The sequence below is a fragment of the Anser cygnoides genome, chromosome 10 (assembly GCF_040182565.1).
Source record: "Anser cygnoides isolate HZ-2024a breed goose chromosome 10, Taihu_goose_T2T_genome, whole genome shotgun sequence".
Lineage (NCBI taxonomy): Eukaryota > Metazoa > Chordata > Aves > Anseriformes > Anatidae > Anser > Anser cygnoides.
In genome coordinates this window covers 7916209-7938947 of record NC_089882.1, presented here as the reverse complement: position 1 = coordinate 7938947, position 22739 = coordinate 7916209, and the positions used below count along the sequence as shown (strand labels likewise).

Sequence of the window (22739 nt, the reverse complement as noted above, 5' to 3'; positions counted from 1 at the left end):
GACTGACAGGATCAAACAGTGCTCGCCTGTCTGACATAGAATAATTTCTTAAAATTTTCATAGCAACTATTTCTCATAAACTTCTTATGTTCATTTCCCATCAGCACATGTGCCTAAATCGCATATTTCTTACCAGTCTATTTATTCCATCTTTCACTCTGTCTCTTTTCTAAGACTCATTTAACTTAATATTGTTCTTTGCATGCCTTTTGCTGGCATTGTTTAGGAAAACACTATTTTGAGGCCCTAAGAATAATATTGTGTGGTTCACGCACAATTTTTTCTTAGGATATTCTCAGGCCTAATTCCAGTATGGATTTTCACTGCACACTGGCAAGGAACTGGAGATGTCAATAGCAGAAATGTTGATTTCTCCACAGCTTTGTTAGCATCATAGGTCTTTTTTATCTCTAGTTTATACTGCTGCCTGCAGTTTAAGTTACAGGAGGAGCACTACCTGAATGCAGGCACAGTATATCTATTTTACCCACACTATTTTTTCTTATCCTCTCTGACAAATCAAATATTAAATTTTCCAAACCACCCAAGTGTCTAAGGGCAAGATTTTTTTAAAGATATTTCAAGATTTTCTGCTCAGCCTTTCCACACCTACATCATTTAGAAAAAAAGAAATCCCATTTACAAATGATCTAGACCTTTAGGAATGTAATATCTCACTGAGAGTCAATGAAAATTAGAGTCATACTGCCTATTACTTTTTGAAATGGAACTTAAGTTATTTCTCAAAAATAATGTTCTCTTTCCGAGTTGTTGAAGTCCTGCCTCTTCACACGTTTCTTAATGTCATCCTAAAGCTGTAAATCCCACCAAAACTTCTAATTTCTAGCCTATGTTTCTCCAAGTTGCTGTAAGCTGATCTCCCTTTGAAGTAGAAAAATCTCATTAAAAGACTGAAGATCCCGAGTAAGAGGATGTTGGATTCTTGACTGCCTCATGGGTTACATCTCTGCTTTTTGTAGTTCATCTATACAAGAATGCTAATAGCGCCTATTACAATGCACTTTCAACACTCCCTGTGACAAAAAAAAAGCAATCAAATGTACAGGATATGTGTACGGTCCTCTGCAGGCGGTGCTGCCTGACAGCTCTCACTCTGCTGTCTATCAGGGACAGCGGGCACAGGCAGTAGGTGGGATTTTCTCATAAACTGTCATTTTTGTCTAAGGCTGTACAGTACGCATGCATACAAAATTGTAATTAAGGTTACCGATAACTCTACTTCAGTAACAGCTAGAAGCAAATTCCTCATCAGCATTCCTCTCCAGCCACTCTTGCCCCACTGTCCTCTTGAATACTTCAGCCAGCGCTGGTTAGTGCACTGCCATTTGAAATGCAATGTGCCAGAGGCAGTAGCTGCTCGAAGCCTGCCTTGTTTTTCTGGATACCATTTTTTCCTTTGATTCATTTTTAAGAGTTTTTTTTTTTTTTTTTTTAATATGCATAAGAATAAGGTCCTGTGCAAATTTCTCAGATCAATTTGCAAGGCTCTTTAGCAGAAAGACCTATTCTCTAGTGTGTATATTGGTTTGATATGGAAATCCATAAGCCTGCCCTAGATCCACCCCCATCTTATACACTGGTGTGCTCTGGGTTTTCTTTGTGAATTCAAGAGCAGAAACCATACAATTTCTTCTTTTCAAAAAAATACTTATTTTTAATTTCTGCGAATAAACCGGTTCTTGAGGATCAGAGTCTACTCTGGGTGTAAGTATAAGAATTGGTAAATCTCTCAGATAAAAAGCCTCCTGTGGCTGATGGGAGAGCATTAGTAGAAAATTGTAAAAGACTACAAATCCATGTGTTAATTAGAGCTTTGCATATCCCTGCTTTCCCTGTTATACTGAACAGGAAATAAAATACAAATTAAAAAAAAAAAAAAAGATTTAGTATTCAAGTGAAATATTAACAGTCCTCTGAACAAAATGCTTTAAAGATATTATTTTCTTCTAGAAATTCTTGTTGTTATGGATTTTTTGTAGAAAAGTTTGATTTCTTGGAAATGGCCTTTTCTGTCAAAAATGAGTCTTAGAAAATTAGCTTAGAACAGCGTAAATAACCAGGGATGCCTGTACTGAATGCACGTTGGCCCCCTTAGGTTTTGAATTCTAACTCCAGAAGCTGTCAAAATTTTTGCTTCCCGTGAATTAATTCCAGCTATAGCTGACCTGCTTTGTCCAGCAGTTCTTCTCCAGACTCGGACCACACGTGCCACAGGTCTACATGAACAAAGATGATAATATTTCTGGTCTTACTAGAAATAGGGTCATTTTATCAGTGGTGCAGGAACTAGGGCCTGAGCCAAACGTGAATGTTACGCCACCATCCACCAGGAAATAAAAGTCCTTTGCCTCACAGCCAAGCTCTGAGCTCCATGGGTATTCTTTTAAGTGACCTAGGTGTTAGAAGAAGCTTCAACAGAAGCTTGAAATAAACTAGAAGATGCAAATCTGTAGGAAACCAAATTTTGTTAGCCACACTCCTCATGGAACTACTTGTTCTGGTCTTTCGTAAACAAATACCATTTTCTTTGGAGGAGATACCCCGTGTCTCCAGAACCCTCTCATAGCAACAACTTTTGAGAAAATAATATCCCAACCCAAAACTTAATGACCCACAGCGGGAATCACTTATGTTGCTGCTGTTGCGTAGTGTTCCCACACTGAAAATAATATATGTGCCACATAATGAACAATGAAAATACTGAATATTAATGAAAATATAAATTTAGGAAATAGACCGGTACAGTCTTATTCTGATCCCCTGGGCAAAAAAATAATGCGGTGTATAACCAGGAGGCTCACAGAGCATGTGCAGTGGGTTACAAATTCCCACGGTTACTGTAATTCCACATATAATGAGTAGCCCATGAATCTATTTATAATAGTTTTCATAATGGGCAAGAATTAAGTATGAATTAGAAATCAGAGTTCTGGCTTAATGCTAAATTTTGGTCCATTTTTTTCATCGTACCTTTGTGTTACTTAAGCTTCATAAGCCAAATTCACCTCTTCTGTAACTTGATGGGAACTGATGGCTCTCCAGCAACTGAGCTGTAGTTAGCCTCAACCCGATAAAAATGAATAAAAACCCTGAGCCCTGATTGCTTTTCAGCCATTGCCATTCTCCACTTGCAGAGAGGCACACTCCTCTGAGTGCAGAAATATGTCCTGTAAACTTGATCCTTTTCTTTCTGGAGCAGATACAGTATGTATACTGGGGGTTGGACCCAATGATCTCTTGAGGTCCCTTCCAACCCCTACAATTCTGTGATTCTGTGATGTCAGTGGGTTATATGTAAGATAAAAATTGAAGTATAATTGCACTGTGCCTATGATGAGTCTTTTATTTGTTCACTTATGAAGTGGCTCATGGAGTAGCATGGGACTTTGTTTTTCCATCTGTTACGTATTCCTGTCAGGAGCAAAAATGTTCTTTTGTAAGTAATATGGTAGTAGGTTATTATTTCTTAGAGTAAAGTAAAGTATAGTATTTTCCCCTGAGCGCAGTGTAGTCTGCAGTTCTGGCACATTAGCTGGCACAAACATTTTGATTAAAGCTTATGAATGTATTAATTACACCTGGGAAGTTTCCAAAGCTTATTCAAACTACAAACTCTTCAAATTGCTGCTCCCAAATCTGAATTCCTTTCAGCAACTGTGGAAGTGATTGTCACAGGATTGTCTTTTCTTTTTCTAGAATGTTTGTATAAAGATATGAGGTAGCAAGTGTGTAATTTTTTTTCCCATTAGTTTCAGTAAGTCTTTAAGTGTCTGAAGATTTTTAACTTCCATGTTATTAAACATTTGCTTGCAGTCTGAAGGTCTGAAGAACTTTAATTCTCTTTAAAATTTTCTGTGACATCCTAGGTCTAGCAACATCTGCATATACTCAAGCATTTATCAGAATAATGTCACTGGGCATATGACCTCAAACAGGATGACAACACTGGAACATACACTACCTAGATGAGGCTGTATAAATATAAAGAGCTATCAAAACTGGTAATATTTCTAATGCTGTGTTGATAGGACTTGGTTCATATGCCTTCCTTTGTTCATACTCCTGTGGTGGGTTGCTTATGGTGTAACAGAGGGCAGAATTTGACCAGCAGAGCATATATAGTTGTTTGGGTATCACTATTTTTTTGCAAGTAACATGAACAAGTTCTTACAACAACCTTCAACCAGATTAAGTTGCACGGTGCACTGAAGAGGAGATAGAAGAGAATGCAGCAGAGAGTCTGAATTCTAAAATCACTGGGCATATGACCCCAAAGAGAAAGGCAGATCTTATCTATCAGCTGTCTGTGCCTCCGCCAAACAACCCAAGAAGCCTCACCTAAGCACAGCTTTGCTCATGCATTCATGCACTCATGCATTCATTATGACTGACCTGCCCTACAAAGGTCCATTAAGTGGAGCTCATTTCAAGCACAGATGGTCCTGAATAGCTTAATGTCTGCCTGGTGGCCAGAATAAGTGAATTCTTGATGGTCTTAGACTTCTGATCACATCCATGCAGCCAAGGAGCAAATGAAAACATGTTTATCATTTTGATAAACAACCTATCTCATTGCTCCAGGATGCTCCATGTAACTCAGCAGCATCAAATACTATTAAATTGTCATCACTGTCAAAGACAGAACGTATAAGTTTTGCTACCTGAGTCATAGTTAATGACTTCCACAATGTATAACACAAATAAGTACTGGTGTTTGCCTTTTTAATGTTTGTTTACTGATAAGTTCAGGCTCTGCTAGAACACAGAGGTGAGTTATAATTTTGAAGTGCAAAATATGCTTTTATTATTACCTCTCAGCTAGAGATATAAAAAACAGAGATGACTAGAAGATGGCTTTTTGGCTTCTGCCAGGCATGCACTCAGCCCCTATTGCTGATTAGATAGTTTAAATCACAGCCACCCACAGTTGGTTCATACTTATGATAAAATATTTCACTCTGCAGTGTGTAAACTCAAGGTGGCTTTATAACAGAGATAAAAATGAACATGTTTTCAGGAGTTAGGTGTCCTCCATTTGGAATTAAAACATTTGCAGGCAATAACAAACAGTTGTCCCTGTCTTATAGGAAGAATGATAGGTATTTTCTGTACTTCAATATTTTAAGCCTATGCAGAACAAAAACTTCCAGTAGGAAATATGAGAACAGTCTTAACGCCATAGATAGCTGCAGTTTACGATAGAAGAAGCTAATTCCTTTCCAGAAGCTAATTTTGTCCCTCTTGCTTAGATAGGCAGCAAATTTTCTTTATGAAAAGTTCAGGGCAACCCGTGAAGTGAGCACTCAAAAAGGGTCAGCTGGTCTTACTATCAAGTGCTGGTAATGTTCGGTGTGAAAAGGATGCAAGTCACATTAGGACATTCCCATTCACCTCCAAAGGTTCTTGAAGAAAGAGCAAAGCTATTCCTGATTTGTGAGGCCCTATGTATTTCTAATCTTTTCCTGATTTTCTTGGGAGAGGGTGAATACCAAAAAAACAAGCAAGCAAAGCCTTCTTTCTTCCCTGGTGGGTAATGCAGCCACTTTGTGGGATGTAACTGTCAGCAAGACATTCAGAACACTCTTACTTAGAGGATTTTAGGGTGCTTTCCTCTCTTTCTAAAGTCGGTGGCAAATCCCCTATTGAATTCTATGAGTTGGATGAGTCTGTTATTGTAGAAACAAAGCCAGAAGCCATATTAGCTCAGTAGACCATAAACTGTTAAAAAAATAACCCTTTTCTATTGTTTGTGACAAGGATTCAAACTTTTTCTGCACTCAGCCTATCAGGTTAATAATTCATATTTTTATTTAAGTCCCTAAGTATTAATTTATGACAGATGGGAATGGCTCCAAGGGAGCTGCTACAGTTTTGAGTCAATAATCCATGTTTTTTAAAAGTCCATAAACTTATAAATACATATATATCTGTAAATATATATGTATTTATATAATATATATGTATAGTATATATTATATGTATATAATTTACAATTATATACATATTATATACATACATGTATATATATTTGGTCTACCATCCAGGTCAACTCTGATATAGCCGACAAAATGTCTTTGAGTATTTCTTCCTCTCTTTTTTAAAACAAGCTGTTACACCTATGAAATATATCTTTATGTATAATATTACCTTGTACATATTGCCGGCTTCAGTGATTTGTAAGAGATCTGATAATGACAACTGATAGGACAATGACTGATTATGTTACTTGGGATCTTTTCTCCTTTCCATAAGGATAATGGCAACTAAAAGGGGAGATATTCCAGTTTCCAGATTTCAAAAGGTGTCCTAAGGCCTGAAATCCACATTTACCCAGCAGAACTGGAGATGTCATTTTTGACCAGACACCGGTGTTGTTTCAATAAAATTTACTCCTTGGGTGAGGATATCTTTAGTAAGCAATATCAAGCTCTAGGCAGGTAAACAAAATGTACACATTGTCCAAATGCAATGCTTCCTGTGAACAATGCCTTTTGGGTATTTTTTTTCTTTTCCTGGTAACTAAAAGTTGACACATGTAATATTAACACCAAAATGGCAAACAGCATCAAGAAAGAACAAATGTCATAATGCACCTGCACTACCCAATCTTTGTGCTCTGCAGCATGGAAGTCCAAAATGTTGTCTGTGCACTGTTAAAGGCTAAGAAAGTCTGTGTAGTAGTTTTATTAACAATTCACCTCTTGGCAATGTGTGAGGTTGCTACTTCTGTCTTACATCTCCCATGGACTGGTTTCAGTAGAATTAATCTGCGATATTAAACCTGAGAAGCTAGAGCAACTAGACAAATGGAAGTAAGGAAAAAAAAATATTTGTTTTCTTTTGCTCAAGGAAAATATTTCCAGCTATGCTCCTGCTTATATCTCCATCTGAGAAACAGAAAGTGTGGGAAAACACATTTCATAATCTTTAGAACTAGCAATATTGTGGATATAGTGATCTGTTTTCTAGACAATGTGTGGGAAATACAAAATCAAATAATGTTTAACTATGTACACTGATGCTTTCCAATGTCAGGCCACGGCAAAAATTTCTGAAGCTCCATACCATATTTTCCTGCTCTGCAAAATCAACCTTCCTACTGGTGGGGATTATTTAACCATCAGAAATAAGTTGCATTCAAAATCAAAGCCAACAAGGCCTTGAGCTCTCTTCAAATTTATGGGGGATAAGTATCTTCAGTATATTTGTTGTATATATGGTTCAATAAATACTGTAATCAGGAGTGTGCTTTTTTATTTATTTATTTTTTTAGCAGTCTCACTGTTTCCATTTGTATTTATCTGAGCATTATTATCTATTTCTATTTTGCGTGTGGCTTTTAAAAACTGTAACATGTATGTGCAATGTTGTTAAAATATATTACAAAAAAATTCAGTGCATGTAATGCTGTCCAGTGATGGTTAATAGGTAAAATGAGTTTTAAGGGAAAAATCTGATCCTACATAACAAATTTTCCTGGAAAGCTGGGTGTGTAACACGCATAACTTTCTCCATGTGAGATGGATTTTTTCTTCTGTGTCAGCACTGTGAAGGGTCTTTTTATTATTGTGATTATTATTTTCATTACAGCTACAGTCAGCACAGTTTAAAGCTTCAGTTAATGTACTTAACTATCTAGTGGTCACAAAAGGAGGTTTTTTTTATTGCTTTTATAGTTTTGTTATATTTTGATGCTCCTAAGCATCTATACATTTTGAGTTAAATTCTTTATTGCTGCCACAACTTGAGTTTCCACATAAGAATTAAAGGTTTTATAAAGCTCATCAACTACAACCCATTATTTTGAACAGATAACCAAATGAGCAAGACTAGCTCATGTGGTTATTACTACTCATACAGGAAATTAATAGAGAAAATGAAGCATTTAGCTTATTCACAGATATTTACCGCACAGTATATGTAGTCTAAAATTAGAAATACTTATTACTGTGTACATTATCTTTATTGTCGAGTTTTCTATCAATAAAATCACAAATCTCTCTTCTCTTAGGACATGACCACAAGATGAATCAAACCAACGAGAATCTTTTTATTGCTTTCAATATGATTTGGATGGGGGAACAGGGAATTTAAGTGAAAAATTACTTCATAGAAAAACAAAGGCATTTGGGGCTGAGTTGATTGTCACAGTTCCTCTTACTCCTGAGAGACAATTAAAAGACCTTTTGTCAGATGACAGCTTTCTGAATTGTTGGGATCTCTCTTCTGTGGTACCTATTGGCTTTCAAAAAACCTGTGTCAGCAGGCCAAATGCACCTAATAAGTAATACATGAAGCAGCATTTCTCTCCAGATGAGTTGAATATTTACTGCAGTCAGTCTTGTCTCAAGCTTGCGGATGCATCGGTTCTTAACCTCGTGACCATGCAACCTAAGCTCATTTACCTTAATGGATATTCACCAGCTTTGATTCACTGACTCACCCTGGAAGGCCAGTGATTTGAAAACTTAATAATATAAAACATTTCCACACATTGTGGAGTATCTCTTCAATGGTAGTTGTCATGCAACTTAATATTGGGAGTATACTTTCAAGCAAAATGCCATTCCTATTTCATGGCAAGACCTGCCTGGATGGCATTTTGCCAGGCAATACCTGCCTGGATGGCCTGGATGGCCTTTTCAAGGCCTTCCAAGGCCCTGAAAGTCAAGAAAGAAAAAGCGGCCTCAACACGACCATTACAGATTTACTGTATGCATTACTGGGTTTTATGGTACAGATGAGAGCTTAGGCAGGTGAAAAGGTAGGAGGAAAACATTTTCCTCAGCTCACAGCACCATCGGTGGTGCCCTGGCTGTGAGGCTCTCTCAGAAGACAAAAAGCCTGCCTTGTCACTGTCTTCCTCCTGTCATTAAGTTGGTCAGGAGGGAGAGGATGTTTGATCCAGAGTGACTGACTGAGTGGATCACAGGCCACAAGGGTCTCTAAAAAGAGATCGATCATGTCTCCAACATAACCTTCGGACTGCACCTAGAGGCTATCTGGTCAGCCTTCCAGTCCCAGCATTTCCTCTCTTCTGCCTCGGCCTAGCAGAAGTTACTGTTGCTTTGCCTTGACAACATGCAGTCAAAGGAGATTCCTCCCCGCCCTGCCTATCTACCCCAGCACTTCACTACAGATATACCACATTCCTAGAGTCACCAAGTAACGGGACTCGCTCCTGTGTGGAGAGAGGCCACTGGATTCCTCGACCTCTTCTGAAATCCTTGTTCACAGCCAGATGTGGACCAGCATCTCCACACTGCTTATTTTCCTACCTGCCGGCAGGGTTGCAGAAGTGCTCAGAAGCTCTCAAAGCTGTTTCAAAAAGAAGAGTGAATGCCAAAGATAGGAATAATGCTCTTTATGCTATAGTAAAGGCAATGTAGATTTAGTATGTCATATTGACATAAAATAATAATGCTTTTCTAGGAAACCTTTGTACTTATCCTGCTCTTTAGTATGCTCTGTGTGATGTTTTCTACTAAGTTTAAACAAGTCCTGCCAAATTTATGCTGCAATTTCATAAAGTAGCCAAATATCTGTGGGGAACAGACTGGTGCTATTAAATGCTTGGCGATCATGAGCTAAATAGAATTTGAACTAAGGAATCAGCAAATTACTGGGCAGTGTATTAGCCCACTGTGGTGTCTCATCTTCTCTCACTACACTGCTGAGGTGAATGGGAATAGTACACGTGACACTTCATTTCTGTCATAGCATATGCCACAAATACCAGGTATTCATAAATCCTAAGGCACCACCTCTCTGTCTATCACTCCTTTGTGTTCTCCTCCCAATAAAACCATTGCAAATGTTTGTAAAGGACAATGAGGGAGAAGACTAATTAAGCCTGGTGACCTTGCACACAAAGGGAATGTTTTCTGCCTTAAAACTTCCAGTTTTATGCGTGGGGTAGGAAATAGAAAGGCTGTTGCACCATGCAGTGATTTGGAGAGGCTGATTGCCATCCACTAAAGGATGAATACTGGCATAGAATCAAATATTTAGAGAAAAAGGTTATTTTTAGATGTATTCCCTTAACCCCTGTCCTTGTACGAGAGAATATTTGGGGGAAAGGGCTTCCAATAATACAAGTATAAAATCAGCCAAAAGTTATTGCACTTATGCATTCAACATAAGCATCATGTTACCTATATTTGTGGCATACTCCATTTTTTTTACGCCAAAAATTTACTGATGTCAGAGAAGTTTCTAATATATGACAAGCAAACAATATCTGCTCTAGAGGGATATTTATCTGCATTTTCTATTACAACTGAAGTATAGCAGCACATGCCTGCTCACACATAATGGGAGAAATAATGTTGTAATCCCAGCTGCACAGAAACTGTGCAGAGACAGTAGCATGCCCAGGTGCTTTGATTAGCCACTGCTATTCTTCCTAATCAGAGTGTCAATATTCTCTCTCTTTCCTTTTTTTTTTTTTTTTTTTTTTTCTGCCAGAAGGAGGAACGTGTGAAGTTATAGCAGCACACAGATGCTGTAATAAGAATCGAATTGAGGAAAGATCACAAACAGTAAAATGCTCCTGTCTACCTGGGAAAGTGGCTGGGACTACAAGAAACAGACCTTCCTGTGTTGATGGCAAGTAGCTCCTCCTGTATATATGTGTCTGTACCTGTACCAACCAGTAAGCAGCTTTAAGTCTATAGAGTATGCACAGGAATTTTGTTGTGTTGTCTTGTTTAATGAAACAGGAAAGCTATGAGCACAAGCATGTATTTGAACCACCTTGCCTGCTACTATAGCACATGGTACTATGCACATGGATCACGTCAAGATTTACTCTCAAAAATATGAGTATAGCACTCAGCGCAGCCACTCAGATCAGTATAACAGATTCTGTGTCAGGATTGAGCCCTTAATAAATAATTAGATGAAATTATCCCATGTATCACTTCAAGAAGCCTCCCGGTGCCACATTAGTTTTGATCCATAAATATTTCAAAGGGCAACAGCCATTCATTTTGATTTAATTAGCCATTTGAAAAGTCAGTGGCAAAATAAATAAATAAATAAATAAATGCTGTGGTCTTATTCTGTAATGAACATTACAGAAAGCTAGGAAAAAAACTCTGTCTTTTGAACTCACTGGTGTTGAATCTTGTCAGTCACAGGGATTTTTTTGCTGTAGCAAGAACACCAGGTTACTTGTATTTGGGATTCAATGCTGCACCCCAGGTCTAGCTCAACCAGGTGTCTTCCTCTCTGGGGCTCCCCTGCCACCCCTGCAAGGTGAAACCAGGCAGCAAGGGGGAGCCAGCTGTGGCTTGGATGTGCTTAGCACAATATGAATTGATTACGAATTGACAGGGAGTAAGTGGTGCCATCAGTTCCCCTTCCCAAACAAGCCACTGGGTGTTGAGGAATCCCTTTGTGCAGCAGCTTTGTGAAACTTTTTTTTTTTTTTTAAAAGTTCCTCGCTGCTCTTTATGGTAAATGTTTGGTGCCCAAAGTGAGACAGGAGAATTGTTGGGTGTTGAGGACAGGAAGACCTTATATAGACCTTATAGACAAAGCTTGGAGGCTTGCACATTCAGTACTAAGAAGATGAAAAACAGGGAGTGCTTTTAAGAGATGAGAACCTAATGTTTTCTCAGCAAGTATCCGTGGTGAGTATGTATTTGGCTTATATTTTAAAGACTGAAAGAAAATGTTGCATAATTTCAAAAATACTTTCAGAATTTTAAGTTATGAGGCAGTCATTTAAAGCTTGTTACGCTGGGAATGCTATTCTGCTTCTGAATTCATGACTAAAAATGTGCTATGAATGGACCTGTGAATGACTGCACTTTAATCCACATTCTGTCATTTTTTTACTGCTTAGTTAACCCAATTAAAATATATATATATATATTTCTGTTGAGCGCACTCATAAAACCATAAGTGAAACCTACAGCGGATCTTAACCAAAGATCAACCGTACAAGCCTTGAAGAGTTTCATGTTCTTTGGCAGGTCATGAGAAACAGAGGCACCAGATAGAGCAGACACCATTAATTCAGATCTCATAATTCTGTTCAGAGGACAGGAGCTCCTGCTGTGTTAAGAAAAAAAGTCGGGTGCAGGTGTGGACCGGTGCCTAATTGCTCTGTCAGGATTACAATAAAAAGAAACATTTTTGTCTGGAATTTTGAAAGGAGTAAGGATAAAACAATGACTAATATAAAAGTGCAAAGCTAGTCCCATTGAAGTCACTGGTAAGACTCACAGTGACTTCAAAGCCTGAAAACGTGAACTACAAAGGAATGTCTTCCCCTTTCAAGTTTAGTTGTTGTAGTCAGACTATAGCTTCTTCTGTGGATGGCTGGTGAACAGTTCAAAAGCCCAATATGCTGCTTGTAAAAATTAATAGAATGGACATTTTCTTTCACCTTTGTTTTATCCCAGACTTTGCTTTGTGACTTTTGACATACTGACCTGTTTTAAGTCAAAGTTTTGACCTATTTGGCTCTTCTGTCCTTGCTAATGCAAAACTCCTGAAACTTCCCATGGGAGACTTGTGGATGTCAATACTTTAACTCACATAAAGGTTTGGGATTTGCTGTCTCTTTTGCACAGGACATTTTAAAATGTCATCTGCAACATTTTACCTTCTTTACCTACATTAGTGAAAGGATTAAGACCTTTTAACCATGGTGCATTTTACATTGCCTATGATTTCAAGCCACAATCTGTGATTAAGAAAGCTTGTTTGGGTCCAATACTTTAAAAATACATCAGGGATGTTCAGGTTACAGCAGTATACTCACAGCCAAACATGCCAACCACCTCTGAGGTGACAGAGACTGGGAGATACCATGTCAGCAGTCTCCTCCCATCTGTGGTTGATGACTGCCTTGAGCCATCTCCACCTGATAGCTGTTTAGTTGTGTGTATTAAATAAAATAAATAAAATAAAATAAAATAAAATAAAATAAAATAAAATAAAATAAAATAAAATAAAATAAAATAAAATAAAATAAAATAAAAATGAACCTCGGCCTAGCCCTATTTGTATCATTGGCCAAATTGTGACTTAATGGGATCAGAATCAAGTTCTTGATGCTTCCCAGCCCAATTGCATCAGAAAACACCTCATCAAGGCCGATGCTTTGACAGTTTGAGTTCATGTCACAGAGGAGGGACAGCATTCCCTGCACTCCTACTAGCCACTGCTCCAGGACACAGCTGGGCTGTGTAGGAAGGAGAATACAATTATATGCCGTGGTCACTGTAACCTTTTCAGTAAGTATCGGGGGTGACAAATGGCCCTTTTGTCTCTTATTGTGAAATCTCATTGTGGATAGCACACCATCGTAGTACATAAGACTCCTAAATGTAGCCATCCCCCTGAAAGCCAGGCCATGCGCATGGCAGGAAGGGGACAGCAAGTTCCTGTCTGTCCCCACGAAGTGCTTCCCGCCAAGCCCCGCAAACTGTCCCTCTGGGGCCTCATATTAAAAAAGATAGAATGGGACCAGGCCAAGGCAGCCTCCGAATTTCTAAATTATTCTTTGCTGTTTATTCTGTGATTCAGTAAATATTGTCCTAAAATCTGTCTGAATTGTGTAGTAACAGTGAGAGCAAAACAAAAGCCGAATCTTGCCATGAAACAGAGAAGCCAGCCTCTTATTTCTCATCGCCTCTTCTGTTGCACATTTACTTTCATGATTCCCTTCACTGCTCCAGTATTTTTTTTTATTATTTTTTATTTTTAGGGTTGTTTTGAATGTTCCCTTCCCTCTTCCAATTTATCTTGTGTGTCACTTGGCAGCAGCATATACCATGGGCATTAGTCTGCTCAGCTCTCTGTCATGTCTGTTATTATTTTCTCCATTTGCCCAAATACCTCTCTAGAGCAAGTCCCAGATGGATTCACTCAGTTTCTGTTGCAGCAGCATGGAATTGTCCCATTTTCGGGGGGGTAAAAAGCAGTGCCAAGCATGTCCAGAAGCTCCCCAGCCCTCTGCCTATGGAGCACGTGGGACCTGTGCAGCTGAGTATTAACAGTGCTGGTGGACATAGCCTGTGTGCTGGCTGGCTGAAGCTATCAGAGCAAACCCGTGCTCTAATGTCCTGCCCATCGTCCCCGATGGCCGTGGCCACCCAGGACTTGAGTTTGCAGCTCAGACCACCATGCAGATCCCTTTAAGGCTGTGCTTTGATGGACCTGCTCTCTCTCACTTGGCTGTTACTGCAGATCCTTAGTGTGACACTCTATTTCTGCATGGTTTTCTTATCTATACTTCTGAATTCATACCCTCCTTCACTTTACATACAAACAGCTTGTCTTCCTAATTTCAGAAACCCATGAATTTTCCTCCTCCTGCAATGGTCTCTGTGGGTTTACAAGGGCACTCAGGTGTCAGTGGGCACATACTGATGACCCTGTTAGGTGTCAAACCCATATCCTTTAGAAATTCTGTTCATCTCCATGCATAAAGATTAGGCAACAGCTTCTAGTTATTTCCCTTAATAAGTGAATCTTCTATCTTTCCACATAACACTAAAAGAATCTGCTAAAATGAAAGAGAAAAAAGAAAAAATCAGGTATTTATCCCTTTTTAATAGTTATTTGTCTTTCTCAATAATTTTTTTCACCTTTACCAGTACATCTTTTATACTAAGTGGGGCCAAGATTTTTCTCCATTGTTCATGAGTAACATGGAGGGATTCTTTATCTTGTTCATCATTTCTGCTGAGTTTTTTGTTTCTGCACTATCTTCCTTCTTGGTATGCAGAGCACTGAACACAGGCAAACCCCAATGAAAAAAAGTGGCTTTTAAATGCCTTTAAAATCACTGTTTGAAGCTTTTCTAGGTACACTCAGCATATTCTTAAAATACATAAATGTTTATTCAGTGAAGGATTTGCATTCAGAAAAGATCAACAAAAAGTTGTTTTTATTTTGATTTTGCTTTGTTACAACCCAGGACACTTTCTTAAAATACATGGCTGCAGGCTGCTTGAGGTTTGGTGGTTCTGCTAGAACTTGGCATCGTATGGGGTTTGATAACTTCAGGCAGACTTTAAAATAACTTTGTTATGACAGTATCAAATGTAAAGGTTAGACTGACACTGTCATATTTGGGTCAGGACTGTAATGTCCACCCCTCATTCTTCATTGATCTAATCTTCATTAAAAATTGAAGTCACCTTTCTGAATGGATTAAGATTTTCTTCTGCAGTGTGAATAAAGCTGGCTGTTTGGACTAGAGAGCAACAATGAGCAAGTTGCAGCCGTGAATTGATTAGTACACTTTAGTCTTTTTGGTGGGTTTTGTTGTTGTTGTTCTTGTTGTAGTTTTTTGGTGGTGGTGGTGGTGGTTTTTTTTAATTCTTTATGGGCTGTCTACACATGACTTGCAGTTTTCTTCATTTGCTTCCATTAGGAAAACAGTCTCATGGCCACTTTTTCTTTTTTGTTGTTGGTGGGTGTTTTTTTCTTTTGGAAACAGTTCATTTTGGTACTCAGTATACCCAACATGGATGCTTGAGCATACACAGGAGTCACCACGTTTTCTACACTCTCATTGAAAATTCTCCTGTTTGGAAGTCTCCCATCCTCTTTCTAGGTATACCTCTGCTTTCTACCACACTTTGCAGTGGCTGCACACATTCCTTCCAGGAGATCAGAAAACGGGCCTGGTCACAAAGAGCGAGTGTGAAGAAAATGGGAGTGGAGGCCAAGTAAACCCCTGGGATTCCTAGTCACTGTTAACGGAAAAGCTCTAGTAATAATTTCTCAACTCTAATATTTTATACGATTGATCTAAAAAATGTAATAATAATACAAGATATTTATAATCTTAATACCATCACTTTTACGCAGTGAATAATGTGCATGGTGCCATATCATTTACAGTGGTATTGGGCCATTCTGTGCAGTCAGTAGGTGGCTATTCCCATGTGTTCTTCAAGAACTTTGAATAATACGTATTTGTTCATCTGTACTGAAGTTTACTGTGTTATGGTTAATGATGCTGTCAGACACACATTTTTGTAGTGCTTGAATTTCTTCTCTTCAGTCTTCTTCCAGTCCCTTTCAAGCTCTTTCAGAGGCAATCTCAGTATTTCTTATACAATTATCTGTGAAATTGATTGGACTGTGGGGTATGGAATAACAAAAAAGCACATGCACTGGCTTTTGAAATTGTTCAAGAAGGAACCATCATACAGGTTGTGTATGTTGCCAAGGATTTTAGGAAATGTGGCGTTTTTAACACTGGTCAAAGCCAATGAGAAAGAAGGAAGGTGTTACTGAAACTTTTCCTAGTGCTGTGCATTATCTCTCCCTATAAATTATTCCCATAAGAAACGTCTCTGCTAAGGTCTGAGATGATCCCAGTCTATGTTGTCAGCAGATACAGGATTTGAACTGTTAGCTCTCAGGCAGCAGGACTAGTGTGCTAACTCTCCATGCCTGCTGCTGGCCTGTTTTATATGAGCCATGCATCAGGGAAAAGGGAAATCACTCACTGATACAGAACAATAAAGTGAAATGAATCCAATATTTCCCATTCTGCCAGACTGGCTTTGGATCACATCAAGTTTCAAATCATTCCGTAATATATGAAATATTCACATGCATGTACATACTTCAGATTTCTATTAGTTTGGGGATTATCCATCACTAGCCAACACACAGCCCTGTGATTTTACATCAGACTTTGTCTGGACAGTGCTAACAAACTGAACACAAGTCCTAATGACTCTTGGGAGCACCGTGACTTTTAGTACATCTCTGGGCCAGCACCACACAACTCTCCAGACATGCTACTGATAGTACTGCACGTTATTTTTCCCCTGTGCAATAGTGGGAGCAGGGAGAGGACAGCTTTCATCAGCACTTGCTCCTTTTCCTGGCATTTGCCCTCCGTGCTGTCACCCAGGGCCTGCAAATGAAAAGGTCGTGGCTGGTAGGTCACTGCTTGGGCAGGCGGTAATTGCAGCCACGCTGTTGACAAGAGCTAATTTATTTTATTTTTAAATTATGGATAAGATGCCGACTGTGGAGTGAGCATTCATAATTAAAAAGCACTGCGCTCCTGTAGAAGCAGAGGTGCAGCTCATCCCCTTGAGGGGACTTGAGCAGGCTCTCAGCCTGCGCATCCTCCTGTGGTGCTCCTGCTGCCCCGGCTTGCACCGGACAAGAAGGGGATGGGATGTTCGGAAACTCTTTAGCTCTCCTTGGAGTGGAAGCCAGATTCAAGCCCTGCAGAGTCAAATGAAAGACTTCCATTGACTTTGGGTCAGCTCCTTAGCAAAGACTTTGTTAGATATAATCCTGTATCTATCAGCACTTACATCAAGTGAAAACAGTTCACCATCACAAAGCCAATAGCTTTCTATTTATCTTATGTGTATGTTAGGTGGTATCACCAAAAAGCTTTTTTTTTTTCCACTCTGTGAAAATACTTTCAATCAATTCTTATTTCTTGAAGAAAGAAGGGGAAAAAGAAGTTTTTTGCAACTGAAGGAGTCAGCTTCTCATCCCTCTAGCTGTGCTTCAGCCTAGATAAGAGGAGATCTCAGGGTCCCATATTATTAATGCACTGTCTGTATGAATAACGAGCAGGCTTGGTGAATTATTTCACACTCCTGGGAAAATCTATAGCCCTGTCCTTCTGCAGCACCACTGGAACTGAGCAGGAGACTCGTATTTTCTGATTTGGTGAATTCAGATGACTTCATTTGTAAAGAGGAAAAAAATGTATCTGTTCCCTACTGACACCCATTTAGTAAGCTAAAAAAAAAAAAAAAATCATATCACATGTACTATTAAAGAGAGAGAGAAGCCTAACTTTCTACTGGAATGTTTTCAGACTTTGTTTTTGTCCCGAAACACGTCTTCTTGAAGCGCCCTTGCAACCACTCTGAAATTACAGCCAGCCCCCGAGCTGAGTCCAGTGTTGGAGCCTGTTGGTTTCCTGAGCCCAGCCCACTAATGAGCATCCAGGGAGAGCAGAGTGGGCACACTTGTCCCTGAACAAGCATATGTGCAAAGCATATATGTATATATCCATGTCTGTATGGCTTTGTATACCTGTGCACACTATGTAGGGTCATCCTGGCACAGATGACCCACCAAAGCACCCGGTGCTGTGCAGAAGTGTAGGTATATGTTCCCAGTGGTTGATATACGCTATGGGAGGATATTCAAGGGTCAAATTGGAGCCAACAAGAACCAAAATCTGTAGTGAGGGCGCTGAGCTATGCCTTCCCCATTTCTGCATTGTTTGTGCCGCCTGCAAACCTCCACGGGGCACCAGGGAGAAGCAGACAGATGATCGCGTCTTTCTGGTGTGAAGACAGTGCAGCTAATGAGATCATCTGACTAGGGGCTTATGTGAGTACATCTTCATCTCCGCTATAATTTATCTCCCTACCTATGTCTTATATTTCTTTCTTTTCCAATTGACATTGTGGTTTCCCGCGTAGCAAAGCAACCACACTTTTTAATATCCAGCCCGGAGAAGAGCTGACTAATCCACCCCTGAAGTGCAGAACACTCGCTTCAATCCCAATGAATTTTTCCACAGGAAAAACATTTTCTTTTTCTATTTTTTTTTTTTTAAAGAGGGAAAAAAAGCCATCAGCCGTGGCAGCATCTGCGTGAGGGGCAGTCGTTTTTCCATGCTCCAGGTGACAGGTCTCAGTGCTGACACAGAGGGAGGAGAGCCAACCAAGGTGTACAACCAGCAGCTTTACGGTGAAATTAGAGACCAGCACGGCCATGTAGCAGTGTGAAGACACACAGGAACATATAATTACTTCACCTCCATACAGAGGAAAATAACATTTCTCTAAAATACTTCTCATAAGCCAGCTAGAAGCTAAATGGAAAAGCAGTGGGAGTTTTCTCCTCTTCCAGGTAGCATTAAGTGTTAATCACAGCACTGGAAAGAGCCCAGCGAGGGGTTTTGGAGGCAGAGAGCTCAGGCATGGAGGGCCACGGGCACCATAGGGAAAAAGAAGCACAAGCTGGGTGGGAAAAGAGCCTAAATGAGAGAAAATTCTCTCACAGGGGCAAAGCCACAGGCAGGGCCATGCAGGTGAGCCCCATGAGATCAGGTAGTGAAAAATTGTGTGTGCTGCCTGGCCAAGCACAGAGAACAACTGAGAGAAGGGCTTTTTGCATCTTTTTCATATAGGCTTCTACATGGGCCAGCCTGGATGAGCCCAGGACAGGGCAACAGCCCCCTCTCACCTCTATGCAAGTCTGTGCACATATGGCCAAAACAAAATCTTCAGTGATGCTGAGGGATGTTCCACTTGCAGCAAGCAGGCATCCAAACAGTGGCCAAGAGGAGCTTAGAGAAACATTGATGTCGAGTAAGCATCTGCAGTATATCCCCTTGCACCAAATCTTGATAATTTGTCTTTGCCAGGAAGGGCCATATTGCTCAATGGCTAATTCTGCACAGGCTCACATCTTTTTTGCATCAGATACTGTATTTTCGGTGCGCCAGGGCTATGAAATGCAGCTTGTCTACAGGCATCTCTAATGTGGTGTAGAAATACGTGATCAGAGTATTGCAGAGCATGAAGTCTTTTCTTTCACAGCTACCTTGTGTCTATAAACAAGGAGCTAGTTCATGAGGCTTAAATGTGTTTTGTAGGATTAGGATTTGAACACAAAAGAAATGGATGATTAAGTAAAAATGGAAAACCCTGCTACGCAGTGTGCTCTCTTTAAATTAAGGAACAAGAACCCGAAGCTATTGCACACTGCAATTTTAAAGAGACAATGACCAAATCCTTGTAAGAAGAATACGAATCATTAATTCTTTTTATTCATTCAGTGAGATCGAATGAGAGTCACTAATTTAGCCCCGGGACTGTCCATTATGTTAAACTACATGAGTTAATCCGGCCACTGCAACTAAAGGTGGACAAGTTAACAAGTGTTTAATTGATTTCAGAGCATTGATTATCCATAAAATTGATCACGCAAGTGTTTCCTGTTGCTTCTTTCAGAGCATAGCCAGGTAGCTGTAGGACCCAAACCTCTTGGAGTCTGTCTGCCCATAGCTGGTTCTGAGTGATTTTCATGCATTAACATTGCAGAATTGCCTTACATGTAGGATCAAGTAAGTACACTGCAAGCAGGGAGTTTATTTCAAATCTCAGCCTTTATGCCAAGGAAGTCTATTATTCAGCATGTACATACCCTGCAGATTTTGAAACAGTTCTCTATACCTACATGTCAGAAAGCAGTTTGCTAATCCGGTGGCTCAAAGAAGACATTATTCCTTTTTGGTAGCTAAGTGTTTCTGTAGACCACTCAGTTTACTGCAATAACTGCTCAAGGTTAAGCAAGCACAAGTGCTGATGCAGAATGGCAAAATTCAGTAATATTTTAAAGTGCTGTCTCCCTTTTGAAACTATTGTGCAAAAGATAGCAGTGTGGAAAGGAGCTGTACTCCACAGATTTAAGCATTCTGTCCTGTCATTAGTACATAAAAGCTATTCTGCAAGCAGATGGATTGTTTATAATACATGGTCTTGTGTAATCATTTCCTTTTGATTACAATTCCTAGGCAGCAAGCATACAGCAGGGTTTTCAAGATGCATGGGCATGGTCAGTACGTATTTTTTTATCTATCTTCCTAATGTGCCCAGGACTCACAAACAGCAAGGTGAAACATCAGCACAAGCCATCACTCTGCAATGAAACTGAGAAGCAAATGACACTGTCCTAACTGAGCACAATGGCAAATCTTGCATTAACTCAAATGAGAGTAGAAAACATATCTCTACATTGGCTTTATTATTAGAAAATGCCCTCTTCTTTTTCTTAAAAACCCTCTGCAAAGTACCATCAAATATGATTGTATTTAATGTAGTTTTGCAAATATCAAATTAACCCTATTTCCTTTGAAAATTCCTTTCCCTCCTCTTGAAAATTGCTAAGTGGATGAACACATTTTAAAACAAGAGCACCTGTAGTCCCTGATAAATAAATAGATAAGTACATAAATAAAAGCCCATTAGTGTAATGAACACTTACATCATATTGGTGAGATCATTATCTGGGGATACAGATACCTGTTGCTCAGAGCAAGACGGGAAAGGAGGGTGACCAGTGCTTTGAACCAAAGAGCACAGAAATGAAGCAGTAAAGGAGAAAATCTGAACACTTTCAGACAGGTTATGTTTCCTCTGGGATTCAGCTTAGTAGCAAAGGCCTGGCCTCATTATTGCACTGGTGCTACTCATTTCTCTTGTTTGTCTGTATATTGTGATGAATTTGGTTCATCCGAATGTCAGGCAGGGAATCAGGTGGGGAATTTGTGGCGGAGCTGGAGAAGTGTAATGCTTCTCCGTCACATGGCCCTTTCCTGGGATGGATGTGTGGTTCTGGGTGCTCAGCTCCAAGAAAGGAGATGGATTGTCTTGGGGCCCAGGTGCAGAGAAAGGCTGGGGCTGCTCAGGAGAACAGGCAGCCTCTGCTGAGAGAAAAGAGCTGCAGGGCATCGAAGCAAAGGATGAAGGAGCAAGAACAGGAAAGGCAAAGAAAACAATGGAGGATTTAATAGATATAAACTCTCTATAGTAAAATGTAGGTTGGAAATTAAAAGAACAGTTCTAACTATTGGAGGAGGTTGGTAACAGCTTCCTTGTAGGAATGCCAGATAGTTTGGGAGGCTTACAGAGTGTTTTGCCATATCCACAAAGGCAAAGAGATTATTGTTTGATAAAAGCCACCATGGCATACTGGCGAAGAATGGATGTACCACAGACAGATATAACTCAGGAAAAAGAGCCATAGAGCAGACTCATAAGAATTCATTCATCTGTTAGATACCTAATTGCATATATCTTTTCTCTTTAATATAGCAAGAATCGACTAACTTTGACACACAAAAAAAAAACCAACAGTTTTCAGGCAGCTGTAGTTCATATCAAATAAAGGGTGAAGTCTGGGGGGGCTTGTGTGATGGTTTTTGAAATGCAATCTTTGAAAACAAAATTGTTTTGTCAATGTTGTGACTTTCACAGTAAAAGAAAAGGGGACAAAATTGCCAAGCAGATATATGGAAAAGTTTCATCCCATTTTGAAGGCTTTACTTACAGTTTGGCTTTATTTGATACAGTAATTTTTTATCGTTTGGTTGGCCAACATTGATATCTTTTCTTTTATCCATTTATTTTCAATACCATGCTGATAAACCACTTTGAGCAGCGGAACAGATTAATTTTCCATTGTTGAGCATTGACTTAGATTTTTTTAATCTATTCTGTTTGTCAGTGATGGCAGAACTGCACTTCCCTGGATGAGCAATAATGAGGCAGTATTGCAGAATCCATTTCTACTAATCCTCTGAAACAGTGCTTGCAAGTTCTATGTGGTCATTGTGAAAAACAGCACTTGCACACACAAATTAAGTAAATAACAGCCTTACTCTCTGGTTTGCATTCTTCAAATGATCCCTGGTGCCCATAAATGAGGATCCTAACAAAAAGTATTGGTTTGAGTTTGCAGATTTCCCAGCTGAGCTTGCTCATTAACACACAGCAGGATGAAAACTATGACCAGAAGTTATCTGTGATTACAGTGGATATGGTCTAAATATGTTGTGTACAGTCAGGATTGGTAAATAAAATGAGTAGGGGAGAATTCAAAATCCCTAAAATTTAAATGTAATTACATGCCACCCAGATCTGTGATTTAGCGTTGCCTGCTACTGAAAGCATTTTGAAAACTCA

At 39.4% G+C, this 22739-nt stretch overlaps 1 protein-coding gene across 5 annotated transcripts in view; it reads left to right on the top strand.

The window, feature by feature from the left end:
* TAFA1 (TAFA chemokine like family member 1) overlaps positions 1 to 22739 on the top strand; it is a 313943-nt gene that overhangs the window by 259957 nt on the left and 31247 nt on the right. For all 5 annotated transcript variants that reach the window (XM_048074312.2, XM_067003491.1, XM_067003490.1 and 2 more), the window contains one exon: positions 10489 to 10629. In XM_048074312.2, coding sequence (XP_047930269.1) covers positions 10489 to 10629 — 141 coding nt within the window. The remainder of the gene's footprint in view (positions 1 to 10488; positions 10630 to 22739) is intronic.